This window comes from Pelophylax lessonae (assembly GCF_965119305.1).
Source record: "Pelophylax lessonae genome assembly, chromosome: 6".
NCBI lineage: Eukaryota > Metazoa > Chordata > Amphibia > Anura > Ranidae > Pelophylax > Pelophylax lessonae.
The window spans coordinates 65,582,383-65,597,511 of NC_138773.1; the positions used below are offsets into that span (position 1 = coordinate 65,582,383).

The 15,129-nt window shown below is 43.1% G+C and overlaps 1 protein-coding gene across 2 annotated transcripts in view; it reads left to right on the forward strand.

The window, feature by feature from the left end:
• Positions 1-15,129, forward strand: part of LCMT1 (leucine carboxyl methyltransferase 1) — a 75,594-nt gene that overhangs the window by 23,889 nt on the left and 36,576 nt on the right. For both annotated transcript variants that reach the window (XM_082260975.1, XM_082260974.1), the window contains exons 3-5: positions 4,439-4,560; positions 5,574-5,650; positions 8,972-9,033. In XM_082260975.1, coding sequence (XP_082117101.1) covers positions 4,439-4,560; positions 5,574-5,650; positions 8,972-9,033 — 261 coding nt within the window. The remainder of the gene's footprint in view (positions 1-4,438; positions 4,561-5,573; positions 5,651-8,971; positions 9,034-15,129) is intronic.

Sequence of the window (15,129 nt, forward strand, 5' to 3'; positions counted from 1 at the left end):
TATTTTGTCCCTATGGATAGTTGTAGTAGTACTGTGTGCCATGTTCCTAAGTGTAGGTATGAGGTCAGACTGGGCTCCCCCCACCCCATTTCCTGTGGCTGGTCTGATAGGATAGCTTTCCTTGGCTCTAAACACTTTCACAAGAAGAAGGTAGAGGGATCGATGACTGGAACACCCGCTTTCCCTCTGCCTTTCTCTTGCTGATGCTTGTTTTGGGAAACTGGCAAGCAGCCATTATGAGTCAGCTCTTTCCCCCCTAGCTATGTTATTGGACTGGCCACAGGGGGGAATTGTTGAAAAGTTACTACTTTTTGATATGTTACCGAGCAACCATCCCCCCCCCCCCCCCCCGGGTGAGGTAGATGCTGGCTTTACCACATGCTCCCGAACGGGGGGGGGGGATTCCCTGTTTGTCCTTTTGAATGGACCCGGTAAGGGGCTGGGCGCATCTGCTTTCCAGATGGATCAGGCAGATGGTGGTGCTGGCCTATTGTATTAAGGGTCAGGATCCTCCTTTCCCTGTTAAGGCGCATTCTAGGAGCGCGCTTAGTGCCTCTTGGGCCTTCGGTCATCTGGCATCAGTGGTGCAGGTTTGCAAGATGGCCTTGCATTACTAACTTGTTAACCACTTACCGCATACTGACGTATCGGTACGTCGGGTAACTTTGCGGGCTTATACCGGGTTGATGTCTCTAGCTAGAGACATCATCCCGGTACCGTGGTTTGAAGCCGACGGTCGGCTTTCCGTCGGTAACGACCGATGCGGCTCGGGAGCCGCTTGATCGTTACCCAGGTGAGCGGGAGGGGACGTCCCCCCCCCCCCCTCCCTCCGCCTTCCGTGGCTTTGCTCGGGGCTCCCGTCCCACCGGGAGCCCCGAGCACCCAGCCGGCACGTCTGCCGGCTGGATGGAGTCCCGATGAATGCCGGAAACTGCATTGATCGGGTTTCTGATGACGTAACCCGGAGGCGGCGTCCATGACGTCACGTCCGGGTTACTGTGCTGCAAAAGGCAGCAGATTTGAAAAACGGCTGTATGCATAAATGCCGTTTTCGGCGTTTTGCATACAGGGAAGTGTAGTGGAGGGGTCTAGGGTCTTTTAGACCCTCGATCCCTCCATAAAGTGTACCTGTCACTACATATTGGTGTCACAAGGGATGTTTACATTGCTTGTGACAGCAATAAAAGTGATCAGATTTTTTTTTTTTTTTAAAAACCTGTAATAAAGTTAAAAAAAAGAAAAAATAAATAGGAAAAAAAAAAAATTTAGCCGCCCCCGTCACCGTTGGCTGGCGCACAAAAAAAAAAAAACGTATACGCAAGTCGAGCCGCGAATGAAATCGCTGTTCAAACCACACATGTGAGGTATCGCCGCAATCGCCAGAGCGTGGGCAATAATTTAAAAAAAGAGCTACACTCTAACTCTAAACTGGTAACCATTAAATAAATTTAAAGCGTCGCAGATTGAGATCTCTATTGACCGTAGTTTGTCGCCATCCCACGGGGGGGGGGGGTGGTCGCAATTTTAAACTGTAACATGTTGGGTATCTATTTACTCGGCGTGACATCATCTTTCACAATATACAAAAAAATGGGCTAACTTTACTGTTTAGTATTTTTTAAATGCAGTGAAATGTGATTTTTTTTTTTTTCACATTTTTTCCAAAAAAATGGCGTTTTAAAGACCACTGCGCAAATAGCGCGTGACAAAAAATTTTGTTATGACCGACATTTTATTCTCCAGAGTCTTTGCTAAAAAAATATATATAATGTTTGGGGGTTCTATGTAGTTTTCTAGGAAAAAATACTGGTTTTAACTTGTAAACAAAAAGTGTCCGAAATAGGGCTGGGGCTATGTCTGCCTGATTTGTTGAATTGCTTCTATCTACCTAAATACATTATTTGAAAACCAGCATACTTATGAATGTTTAACTGTAATGGAAAGTTATCTGCATTATGATACTCTATCCCAATGGGCAAACGTCATATGAGGAAAGCTACAGCAGCTGTGCATTTTTTGTTTTTACAGCAATAGTCGTCAATTTCACTAGAACTGTCGCTGCTTTCATCTGGATATCTATTTAACTCGATTGAATGGACAATTTACAGTACCCTCACTGGAACTTTTTGATTTCTGCTAAAGTCATCAGAGTTTTCCACATTAGAGTGTAACTAGTATAACCACCCCAAATTAGTGATTTATTCACAGGGAACATAATATTATGTGGCTCATTGTTGCATCCAGTTATTATAGTTAAACAATTGTTTTATTCAGTGTTATTTAGTTATTCATAGGGGACCTACATCCTTAATTAATGATGGCTTTCAGCTCTTTAATTTGAAACCAGTGCATTGATTACATGACTGAACTCATATACTTTGCTGGATCCCTCATAGCTATTGGCTCCTATACACTGGATTACTAACCAGTTTTGATTTTAATATTGTTATCTGTATGGGTTGTTTTTTGTTGATTTCTGGAAGGTGTAGAAAATTCACTAATGGAACATATTCCATATAGTTTTAATCATTTTCAATACATTTTCATACATTATGCTCCGCGGTTAACTTATTGCCTACTTTCCAAAGTCTGTACTTTACAGCTGTACCTCTCCCCCTTTTTTTGTTTGCAAGGCGGCCATCTGGTTGTTCGTGCACACTTTCACAAAATTTTATAAGGTGGATATGTTGGCATCTGTGGATGCCGCCTTTGGCCGCAAGGTTTTGCAGGCCGATGTTGGAGATTAGCCCTCTTTGACGGTGTTTTTTTTTTGTCAGGTGAGCTCCGGTTGTTTCCTGGTTGAGCTCCTGTTTTACCTGGTTAACTACGTTTAGCCTTTGGAAGTAGATTTATTGCTGTGTTCCCACTAGGGCTGCAACTAACGATTAATTTGTCTGTCGACTAATCTATCGATTATTTTTACGATTAGTCGACTAATCTAACGATTATTTTTATTTTATTTTTTTTTGCTTAATTTAGTGTTTTTTTGATTAGCTAATTAATCCTGTAATTAATACAGACCCCTCAGTAAGCCCCCTCCCAGTACAGACCCCACAGTAAGCCCTCCCACCTAGTACAGACCACTTAGTAAGCCCCCCTCCCAGTGCAGACCCCTCAGTAAGCCCTTCCACCTAGTACAGACCACTCAGTAAGCCCTCCCACCTAGTACAGACCACTTAGTAAGCCCCCCCCCTCCCAGTGCAAACCCCTCAGTAAGCCCTCCCACCTAGTACAGTATGTACTAGGTGGGAGGGCTTACTGAGGGGTCTGTACTGGAAGGGGGGCTTACTAAGTGGTCTGTACTGTACAGACCACTTAGTAAGCCCCCCTCCCAGTACACTAGTACAGACCCCTCAGTAAGCCCTCCAACCTAGTACAAACCCCTTAGTAAGCCCCCCCTCCCAGTGCAGACCCCTCAGTAAGCCCTCCCACCTAGTACAGACTGTACTAGGTGGGAGGGCTTACTGGGGGGTCTGTACTGGGAGGGGGGGGCTAACTAAGGGGTCTGTACTAGGTGGGAGGGCTTACTGGGGGGTCTGTACTGGGAGGGGGGCTTACTAAGTGGTCTGTACTGTACAGACCACTTAGTAAGCCCCCCCTCCCAGTACAGACCCCCCAGTAAGCCCTCCCACCTAGTACAGGCCATTACAAGCCGGTGTAGCGCCGCACATGTGACATCTCTAAATAGCTGGGTGATCGGGGAGGATGGCGAATGTGTTGCGGCAGAAGCTGTGGCAGTACAGGGGTGCTGGAGACGGTCAGCGCTCACCTCTTGTCTCCGACATCGGTGTGGACGGAGCCCGGTGGGGGAATTTCACCCGGCCGGCAATGTTTCAAGCGGCGCGGTGGCCGGCCAGGGGGCGTGTGACGTGACGCGTCGACGCTTTTCACGCACGTCGACGATTTTTTGTAGTCGTGGAAGCCCTAGTTTGCACCCCTTATATTGACACTACTTTGGGACATCCTAAGGGTCAAGAAGATATGGAGCTCTGTCTGTCAATGAATAAAAGAAAATGGGATTTTTGTCTTACCGTAAAATCCTTTTCTCTGATGTTCGTTGACGGACACAACACCCGCCCCTCTAATGAGTCGGGGTTTCTGTTCTTCTGACACTGCTTGTTACAAAACTGAAGAGGTAGAGCAGGAAGTGGGAGTATAACCCCTGGGACTGCCCTATGGCGTAGTCAAACTTTTTTCCACCTAGTGTCCTACTCCTATGGAGAGCAGCATAAACCCAAGGGTCAAGAAGATGTGGAGCTGTGTCCATCAATTAACATAAAAAAAAAAAGATTTTACAGTAAGACAAATATCCAGTTTTATCACTAGGTGGCACTACAGTTCCTGTTCTGTAGTTCTCAGTATGCTTGTGAAGGTGAACTGTAAGCATCTGAATGAATCTTTAGTGATTTTTATTTCTGTTGCTTTTGCTGTTTCTTAGGATACTATGCCCGAGTACAGGGGGTCTTTCAACTACTCAGTGCCTTTCTGAGGAGGACTGAATGCAATTGCCAAGTCATTAACCTTGGGGCTGGGCTGGACACAACTTTCTGGAGATTAAAGGTAAGTTCTCACGTGTATCCAACCTTTAAAAGTCTAGCTGCACCAAACAGACAGTCCTAAGCTTCACTAGAGTCTGACTCAAAAGTCTTTACCCATTTCTGCTGTTGTGTATTTGTAATAGAAAAAATATGGGGCTCTCCCATCCCTGACCTCATTTTCAGTGTCCCTGCCCTGGGACAGGCAAGCAGCAGCCAAGTCAGATTAAAACCAAAACTGCTAATCTGCATACTTATTGCAGGTCAGTGATGAAGAAAGTACTTAAAGTGGTTGTAAAATCACTTAGTGTAATTACTAGAATCCCCTCTGTTATATGCAGCTATGTTGCACAGTGTCTTTTGTTTCATAAAAATTATGCAGCTTAATACCTTATTTCAGAGCACCACTGTGTGGTCACGTGATGTCTCTCCTTCCCCAATCTGAGGACTACAGCAGGAGGGGCTTAGATTCCCCACTGACGTCAGCTGGGAGGAGAGCGGCGGGCGGTCACGTGACCTCACAGCGGCGCTTTGCGATAAGGTTTTAAGCTGCATAATTTTTATAAAACAAAGACACTGTGCAACATAGCTGCATATAACAGAGTAGATTCTATTATTTACGCGAAGTGAGGAGGAAGAGACAGCTAGATAAGGGAGGCAGGTAAACTGGCCATGGTATGGATCAGCAGCCATTATTACCGTGATTAGCACATAATAAATATACTCCCAATGTAGTTATTACATCGCTGACAGCTAAAGGGTTTTGCTCTGCTCTTTAGAAAAGATCTGCAAGCAGTGCGAAAACATGAACTCCTCTTGCCATGATACAATGAAGTCATTTTGCTGCAGTCCAATGGAGCAGCAACCCTTTTGTCTCATATCTGCTTCAGGTTTCGTTAGACTTGATAAGCAGAAAAATAATTGTCAGACTGTTCCATATTCTTTAAACTGCTTTGGAGTTTTTCAGTGGCTGAAATTCTATTAAAAAAATGACTATCTATCTGGAGTAAACAACTGATTGTTTTACTATCATTCTAGGATGAAAATCTCCTGCCCAAGAAATATTTTGAAGTGGATTTTCCCACAATAGTTGCACGAAAGCTCTACAACATAAAGTAAGTGGGTTTTACTGTTTACCTCTGTAATGGGAATGAAAGGTGTTGTAATACTTTTACTAAAATGTACAGTATATACGTTTAATATATGTATATATTTTAATAAAATCAAATTTTGGGTATAATGCAATCAGCTGAGCTTCCGCTTCCTTCACCCCTAGGCTAGTTGTGCCTTGTGCCACTTTTCTCTGCTTTTCCTGTCAATTTGCTACTCTTTGTATCACATTGACAATGATGTCTGTGTAAGGTATGGTGAGGCTGGGGATAGAAAGACTGAAAAAGACAGTCCTGGGTAATTCATAAAGAGTGTCTACGACAGGCTCCAGAATTCTGTTATGCCTACACACGAGAAATATTGGTGCTGGGCCAAATTCATGTACCTTTTTTAGAAATGGGTACATGAATTTAGGGCAACCACTGATATTTGTCATGCAGTGGAGCTTTCAGGCCGGAGTATCCATATAAACAGCAACATCTGTTACCCAGAAAGCGCATCTCCTAGCAGTTTTGTAGCTGGGTGGATGTCTGATGGGGATTCAGGGAAATTAGTTCTTCATTGTGCGATTGACAGAGGGTGAATTGTTGTTGGCTGCTATTGACTAAGTATCTATGTCAGTCACAAGAGGAGCAGACCTGATGGATCTAGCCCTTAAACTTGCCCTATCAGCTGTATGCTACACAGTGTACAGAGACAAGGCACTCCGATAGCCTAAAACATCCAATCCAGGTGGGAGGTAAGAAAATTCCTTGATTCTCCCATCAATACAGTCATTGTCGATGGGGGAATGCCTTCTGCAGCGCTATTGTGCTCTGCCGGGGGAGGGGTCCAGGGAGCTTTCCCGGCCAGTAGAATACAATACAGCCATTAGCAGTTACATAGTTACATAGTTTGTGAGGTGCTTGTGTTTGCTGTTAACCGTACATTGTATACCTCTGTATGTTGTGGTCTTTAAGGTGCCCATCTAATAGTTTTTTGAAACTATTGATGCTCCCTGCTGATACGACTGCTTGTGAAAGAGAATTCCACATCCTTACTGCTCTGACAGTGAAGAACCCCTTACGTATTTTAAGGTTAAAACGTTTTTTCCTCTAGTTTTAGTGAGTGGCCACGTGTCTTATTGTATTCCCTTTCTCTGAAAAGTTTGTTCCTTATGCTAGGGTCGCCAGTACAGTATTTGTACATTGATATCATATCCCCCCTCAATCGTCTCTTCTCCAGAGAGAATAAGTTCAGTGCTTGTAGTCTTTCCTCATAGCTGATGTCCTCCATTCCCCTAATTATTTTTGTTGCCCTTCTCTGGACTCTCTCCAATTCCAGCATATCCTTCCTGAGGACCGGTGCCCAGAACTGGACAAAATACTCCAGATGTGGCCGGACCAGAGTTTTGTAGAGAGGGAGAATAACCTCTTTATTTCTGGAGTGAATCCTCTTTTTTATACATCCCAGTATTCTGTTGGCTTTGCTTGCAGCTGCTTGGCATTGCATGCCACTGCCAAGCCTGTTGTCTACCAGTACCCCCGGTCCTTTTTCCATCCTAGACTCACCCAGAGGTTTCCCCCCCCAGTGAGTAGCTTGCTTTCATGTTTCTGACACCCAAGTGCATTACTTTACATTTTTCAACATTAAACCTCATCTGCCATGTAGTTGCCCCCCCCCCCCCCCCATTATTATGTTCAGATCCACTTGTAATGTTTCCACATCCTTCATAGAAGATATTGGCATGCTTAGTTTAGTATCATCCGCAAATACCGAGATTGTACTAGATATCCCCTCCTCTAGATCATTTATGAATAAATTAAACCGGATTGGTCCCAGGACAGAATCCTGGGGGACCCCACTTTCCACACCCGCCCAATCCGAGTACTCCCCATTAATCACCACCCTCTGGACTCTCCCCTGGAGCTAGTTCTCTATCCAGGTACTCACCCTATGGTCCATACCTACCTTCCTTAGTTTGTACAGTAAGCGTTTGTGGGGAACGGTGTCAAAGGCCTTTGCAAAGTCCAGATACACCACATCCACAGGCTTACCTTTATCTAGATGGCAGCTCACTTCATCGTAGAAGGTTAATATATTGGTTTGGCAAGAACGATTTTTCATGAATCCGTGCTGATTACTACTAATAATACCGTTTTCATTACTAAAGTCTTGTATGTGGTCCCTTAACATCCCCTCCAAAATCTTGCAGACTACTGATGTTAGGCTGACCGGCCTATAGTTACCCGGGATATATCTCAGCCCTTTTTTAAATATTGGTATCACGTTGGCTTTTTTTCCAATCAGCTGGCACCATACCCGTCTGTAAACTATCCTTAAAGATCAAGAATAATGGTCTGGCAATCACCTGGCTGAGCTTTTTAAGAACCCTCGGGTACAAGCCATCCGGTCCCGGTGATTTATTTATTTGATTGTGAATTGCACATTGAAAAATCCAACAGGCTGCTTGTGCTCAAGTCGATTGATTTGGGTACAATCATCCTGCCCATACATGGATTGAAATTCGGCTGGTCCCTGCTGAATTAGCCGGATTTCGTTCCATGTATGGCCGGCTTAAACCTCAACTTAATGCTATGGTGGAATTCAAAGCAAAAAGCCAAATGCACAGATGAAATATGTACTGTAATGTTTTACTTGTGAAAGTATTTGTAATTCTGTTTAGCCAGTCTTGTGAATCCGTTACCTGTGCAGACAGCACAGCCAGGTCTTTGACGTTTTCTGTAGAATACACTGCTGTTAAGTAATCAAGCCTGGTCCCAGCCTGTGATTGCACAGTAAATTGGCAGCAGTTTATTGATGGGGGTCATCCCTGTGCTGATTCTTCTTGTTTTCTATGGTAAACTAACAAAACTATGCAACCAATAAAGCTCTGATTGATTTGAAAAGCTGACCCTCTTCTAGTGCTGCTGTGAAATACTGATCTGCCCTCCCCCAGCAATTTAACTGTACTCTGAAGATACCCCTTCACCTGACCTTTAAACCTAACCTAAACCTTTACTTGAACATCAACATTATCCGCTGTGTATGAGAATACTAGTTATCCTTGAAGGCCTTCCACCAATGAACCACAAAGCAATGAGTTCCTTCTTGCCTATATAGACATGTGCACATTGCCGGAGTTCTAACTTTGGAGTTGAAGTGATTTTTTTTTTTTTTTTTTTTTTGCTACATACTGGCCTGTAGGATTTACACCCCCGCAAACAGACTTCAGTAAAGACACATGTTATTTCAATATCATTTTTCTCTGCTAACACAAAATGTCCAATCAGGGCCTCATCAACTGGCAATTCTGACTGATTTTAATGTTATCTTTGTTTTAACAGGTCAAAACCACCTCTGTCCAAGCCAATAATGGAAACCCACAATGGGGACTCCCTGCTGATAGGTGAGTACATTATTGAATATATATTGGTTTCCAGAGTCCAAATGAATTTATAAGTATATACTAAAAAACAACCAACGCTTTTTGGGGGTCAAAATAAACCATCCCCCCTCTTCATCGGTGCTTCAGTTAAGAGCTTAGAATTGACTCAAAATAGAGCTTTATTCTTTGGTCTGGTGCTTCATCTATTAGTGCATGTTTTTTTTTTTCTGGGCACCTGCTGGGGTACCCCCTGGTGGTAACTTTGTGTGTTGTGAACAGCTTAACCTCGGACAGAAAGCTCTCACTACTTTGTACAAACTCACATCAAAGTCTCAGCACCTCTTGGATACTTTTTTTCTTCATTGGAAAAAGATGTCTGACATTAATACATTCTAAATCACAGTGGGGCAGCATAGAAGCCAGGTAACTAGCATTTTCAGAGGTAAGTAAGCAATGGAAGCCCCCATACTTTTTTCATGACAACTTTACTTTAATCAGTTCCCTACCGCGCCAAAGCAGATATATGGCTACAGTGCTGCTCTCCAGTTACTTAGTTAGTGAGGTTGAAAAAAGACATCAGTCCATCCACTTTATCCCATAATGTGTGTGTGTGTGTGTGTGTGTGTTTGCTGCTAACTGTACATTGTATACCCCTTTATGTTGTAGTCTTTAAGGTGTCCATCTAATAGTTTAAAAAACTATCAATGCTCCCTGTTACCACTGCTTGTGGAAGAGAATTCCACATCCTTACTGCTCTGACAGTAAAGAACCCCTTACGTAGTTTAAGATGAAACCGTTTTTCTTCTAGTTTTAGTGAGTGGCCACGTGTCTTATTGAATTCCCTTACTCTGAAAAGTGTGTTCCTTATGCTATGGTCACCAGTACAGTATTTGTACATTGATATCCTATCCCCTCTCAAGCGTCTCTTCCCCAGAGAGAATAAGTTCAGTGCTTGTAGTCTTTCCTCATAGCTGATGTCCTCCATACCCCTGATTATCATGTTGCCCTCCCCTGTACTCTCTCCAGTTCTGGTACATCCTTTCTGAGGACCGGTGCCCAGAACTAGACGGCATATTCAAAATGTGGCTGGACCAGAGTCTTGTAAAGTGGGAGAATAATCAAAGTGGGAGAATTTTTTTTTTTTTTTTTTATAAATGCCAACATTCTGTTGGCTTTGCTTGCAGTGGCTTGGCATTGCATGCCACTTCCAAGCCTGTTGTCCACTAGGACCCCAAGGTCCTTTTCCATCTTGGATTCACCCAGAGGTCCCCCCCCCCCCCCCCCAGCGAGTAACTTGCGTTCGTATTTCTGACACCCAAGTGCATCACCTTACATTTTTCAACATTAAACCTCATCTGCCATGTAGTTGCCCACCCCATTATTTTGTTCGGGTCTGCTTGTAAAGGTTACCACGTCCTGCATGGAATATGTTGGCCTGATTTGGGAGGGCATTCCTGGACATCCCCTGGGGCACACCTAAGGAAGTGTTTGTGATTGCTGTGTGCCTTGGACACAGCTCATCACAGATCAGAGTAAAGGGCCAATCACAACGACCCTTTAACATATGATTAGCTGTGTCCAGTCACAGCTCACACAGATGTAAACAGACTTGCTGGTTATTGGCTCCCCTTTCCTCACACACTGTCTATGCATGAGGAAAGAAGAGACGATAACCATCAAGTCTGTCAGGGCATAGTGAGTACAATATTTTCTAGAGGTGGTGAAAATGTTGGTACTGAAATCGAAAATTCAGGCTAGACTTGGCTGAAACCCTGATAATTACAGTTTTTAAAAAAAATGCATATATTTTTATATATCATTGTATTTTTGTCTGACTTTTTAATATGAATTTATATAAATTTCAATTTTATTGTCGGCCATTATTGGTACCTTTGGCACAGTGTAGGTGCCCTACTGCCAGAATACAATAGCACACTGGAGGCAATCTCTATCTACCCTGACTGTGTGAATGAGAAAACCAAAAAAAAAACTGGTCAGCTAGCAAAAAAAAAAAAAAAAACATCTATGGTCAACTCTATTTCATTCCCTATCGGCGAACCAAAACGGCTAGTGCTAGTGAGGGACCTTGCAGACTTCATCCCGTGGTGAGTTTTGCAGTCCATTAATTCCACTTTCCATCTCATTGTATAGTCACTGTATTGTTTGTTACAGTGGGGTAGATTTACTAAAACTGGTGCACTCAGTCTGGCGCAGCTGTGCAAGGTAGCCAGTCAGCTTCCAACCTGAGCTTGTTTAAAGCAGAGTTTTTAAGCTAAAAATACCCGCGGGACAGTCAGGGCTAGTGAATTTAAGCAACGATAGCCTCTGAACTGTCCTGTTTCACTTACCTGTAAGAAGAAATACTTACCTTGAAAATGTCTTGTTCAGCGCTGCCATCTCAGGTGTGTGCAGCTGAAGCCGGGGCGTGTCCTCTTCGGTGACGTTGGAGTCCCAGAATGCCCTGCTCGTCACTTCCGGTGCATGCCCAGAAGCTGTTCAGTAGGGAATGACGCACCTGCATCGGAAGTGACGAGTGACTCGGGTGCAGGCGCATTGACTCCTGGAATCGATGACGCTCATCTCCCAGGAGTCAATGCAAGGAGGAAGTGATGTCGTGGGCCGCGGCCGCAGAGGGAGGAAGAGGAAGGAAGGTAAGTATATTTTCATTAAAAACAAGGTAAGTGAAACAATTTTTAATTATCCAATTCTTTTTCAGGTTCATCTAAGCTAGCGGACGGTGCAAAGATAGTTTTTAGGGTGGAACTCCGCTTTAATTAGACTTTGACAAGAAAACCTGGAAGCTGATTGGTTTCTATGCAGAAGTGAGCATAATTTTGCACTCTCCAGCTTTAGTGTATTTTGATTGTCAGTGAAATGCAAATCAAAACAAGTTCACTTTTAATGCCCCCTTCCCAGGCAGCACATGCTTTCTTCTTTTGCTCCTTCTGTATTGCCAGCAGCAGTGAAAGCAGAACCCTGTGTAAGCTACAAGTTAGTTGGAATTGTAGCTTTGTTTGGGCTGTAGACTGCTCGTGTTGTAGTGCTGATTGGCCCACTGCTGTCACATGATGTGGGTTACATGCTCCTTCATACCCAAAGTTTGTGTTTTGCCTCCTGGCCCACAATGGATCCTGGAGAAAAAGGTAAGTACATGCTGGGAAGAGAGATTAAAGCACAGCTGTTGCTTTCTCCTGAATGGGCTAAGAACAAGTTTGGTTTATGTTGTTGTATCTAAGTCTAGTTAGGCAGCTAAATACTAAGCTAAAGTACAGATATGCAAACTTTTTACTGTTAGAATTTTTGTAGTTCTGCTCACAACACTGTCAATGAAGAATGCCACACTGGTAGGGGTCCTTGCTTTTCTGCCTAAACACTGCAGTACCTGAAACATGTTGGTATGGAGGCACTCACTTTGCAGTAATGCCCGATTTGGCTTATGCTGCTGCAATCCCTCTCTTAGCCTGATTGTGCCAGACTGACAGAAGAATGAATTCTGCATACTGTGTCCTAATACTGTGCCAAAGCTTAAGGGTGATGACCTGAAGTTTGAAGCAATTTCTGAGGTGTGGATTGGAACAGTGAATAATGCCCCACCAGTGACCTGTCAGCATGAATAAATATCTGACAGTATGAATAAATATGTGACCTATCACAGAATGCAGAAAGTGTATCCTCCATGTTTTATCAATAAAATCAGTCTTTTAGCTCCAGTTCAGTAACTTTTCTTATGCTGAGATGTCATCAGTCTGCTGGAGACAGGAGGAAAACATTTTTGCAGTTTCCTCTCCATACAGACTGTACAGTGCAACTTCTTAGCAAGTCACAAAGAGAGAAGCTGCAGCAGGGGCTGATCTTCAACAGACATTTGGAAATCAAGCCTGTAACTTCACAGGCACCAGGATTGCCATGACTCTATTTTTGCCGAGCCAGTATCTCAGTCCTGAAAGTATATGATGATCCTTGATGATGCCTGAACAAAGATGGCTCTGTCCTTCTGGAGAGAAAAGCAGCTAGAGGCATTTTCGGAGGGTGTAGTGTGGTCACTGTGAGAGGTAATAAATACAGTGAAAGTTTTGCACATACACATTATTTAGTGTGTCTGCATTTAAAGAGGAACTCCAGGGGAAAAACTTTTTTTTGTTTTATTTTGCAATAACCCCAAGTGAAATAAATGACCTTTAATGCTCACTATCTCATGCCTGGCTGGCTGCTGATTATTGTAAATCATTTTTACCTTGATATTACAGTCAAGGCTCTTGTTCTGGTGCCACAGCTGAGTTTCAGAATCTGGTACAGTGTGGGTGTTGGTCACTCCCCCTTTCCTCTCTTCTCGTCCATTCACAAAAAGGATTGCATTATTTTCACAGAATGCAAGGGGAGATCCTGTCATTTGTGCCCCATCTTCTATTCATAGAATGCCTTGTGTTCTCTAAAAAGAATGCAAAGCTCTTTGTGAATGCACAGAGAGCGGAAAGGGAGTGAATGATAGAATCCTTCACTTTACTAGACCTGCAGATCTCTGCTCTTGAAGAGGAACGCTGCCTGTAGTAAGCAAGATTAATGAAACTAAGATATATAATATGTATATACAGTAATCGGCAGCCACCCAGGCATAGGATAGTCAGTATTTGGCCTCATGCACGCTGGGCGTTTAGCCCTAGCATGTGAGGCTCCAGCAATTCACTGTGGCTGCAGGGCATGGGCGCCCCATCCAGCCCGCTGCTGGCAGCCTATTGAACTCTAAGGTTCTGACAGCTGCTGCAGTTGGACAGAGGTATGTATGTTTTTAGGGCAGTATGCGCCCAGGGACAGATGCCCGGAGATCATGGAATCTGCACTCCATGCATTTGTACCTGGGCTCATACTGCCCTAAATGGAAGTCCTGCTAAGTGCACCTTCCAGCAGCTGTCAAACTCTCATACAGTTTCATAGGCTGCAGTCAGCGGGGCTGGATGGTGCACATATGCCCTCCAGCTGCAGCAAACCACTGCAGCTTCCTGGACCTAATCTAAATCTATCTAAATCTATCTAATCTATTTACCCAGCATGCCTTAGAGGTAACTTATTTCACCTGTGGCTATTGCAGAAAAAAAAAATTGTCTGGATTTTAGATCCAGGATTTTAGAATTAGATCTGATGATTGACACATTTTACCGTGTTTTAAAAGCTTCCATATTCAGTTTTCATTAAGCCGAGACACGGTGTTGCTTTCACTCTAAACTTTCTACCTTTTTTATAGATGGCCAACCATGTACAACACTGTATAACAGATTATGATTACAACCGCTCATAAACTTCACCACTTATTTTATCAACTTAAATTGGCCCATTGTAAAATGCTCATATCAAGGGGAAAGGTGTAAATTGCTTCAGGGACCATGCACTTTGCTCAACTCTTTCATTTTTCACATTCTACCCTAAGATTGTAGGTTCAAAAAGCCACATTATAATGAGTGTACTGCGTGCGCCTGTTTGTTGTCTGTATGGTGGGAATATATTTTTCCCGGTTTTAGAAGTATGTTGCACCAATATTCGTATACAGAAGGGTAATAAAACACATAACTGATTTTTTGTGTTTATTTTACTTCTGAAGTTTGCAGTGGAGAGCAAAGCATGAGATAATAAGGATGCATTTGCACATACGCTGTACCATGATGCGGCCCCTAATCTATTGATTCCTGCTTCTAGGTTTGATAGCTGCAAGTTTATACAGTGCATCTGGAAAGTATTCACAGCACTTCACCTTTTCCACATTTTATGTTACAGCCTTAATCCAAGATCGATTAAATTCATTATTTTCCTCAAAATTCTTCAAACAATACTCCAGAATGACAACCTGAAAGAAGTTTGTTTAAAATCTTTGCAAATTTATAAAATATAAAAAAATTACTTGTACCGAGGGAAAAAAAATTATTGCAGATTTTTTAAGTTTGCCCACTTACAAAGAAATGAAGGGTCTATAATTTTTATCATAGGTGTATTTTTTAATTATAGAGAAAAAATATCAACCAGAAATCCAGAAAAAACACATGATACAAATGATATGAATTGAGTTGCAGTTCAGTGAGTAAAATAAGTATTTGATCCCCAAGCAAAACATGACTTAGTACTTGGTGG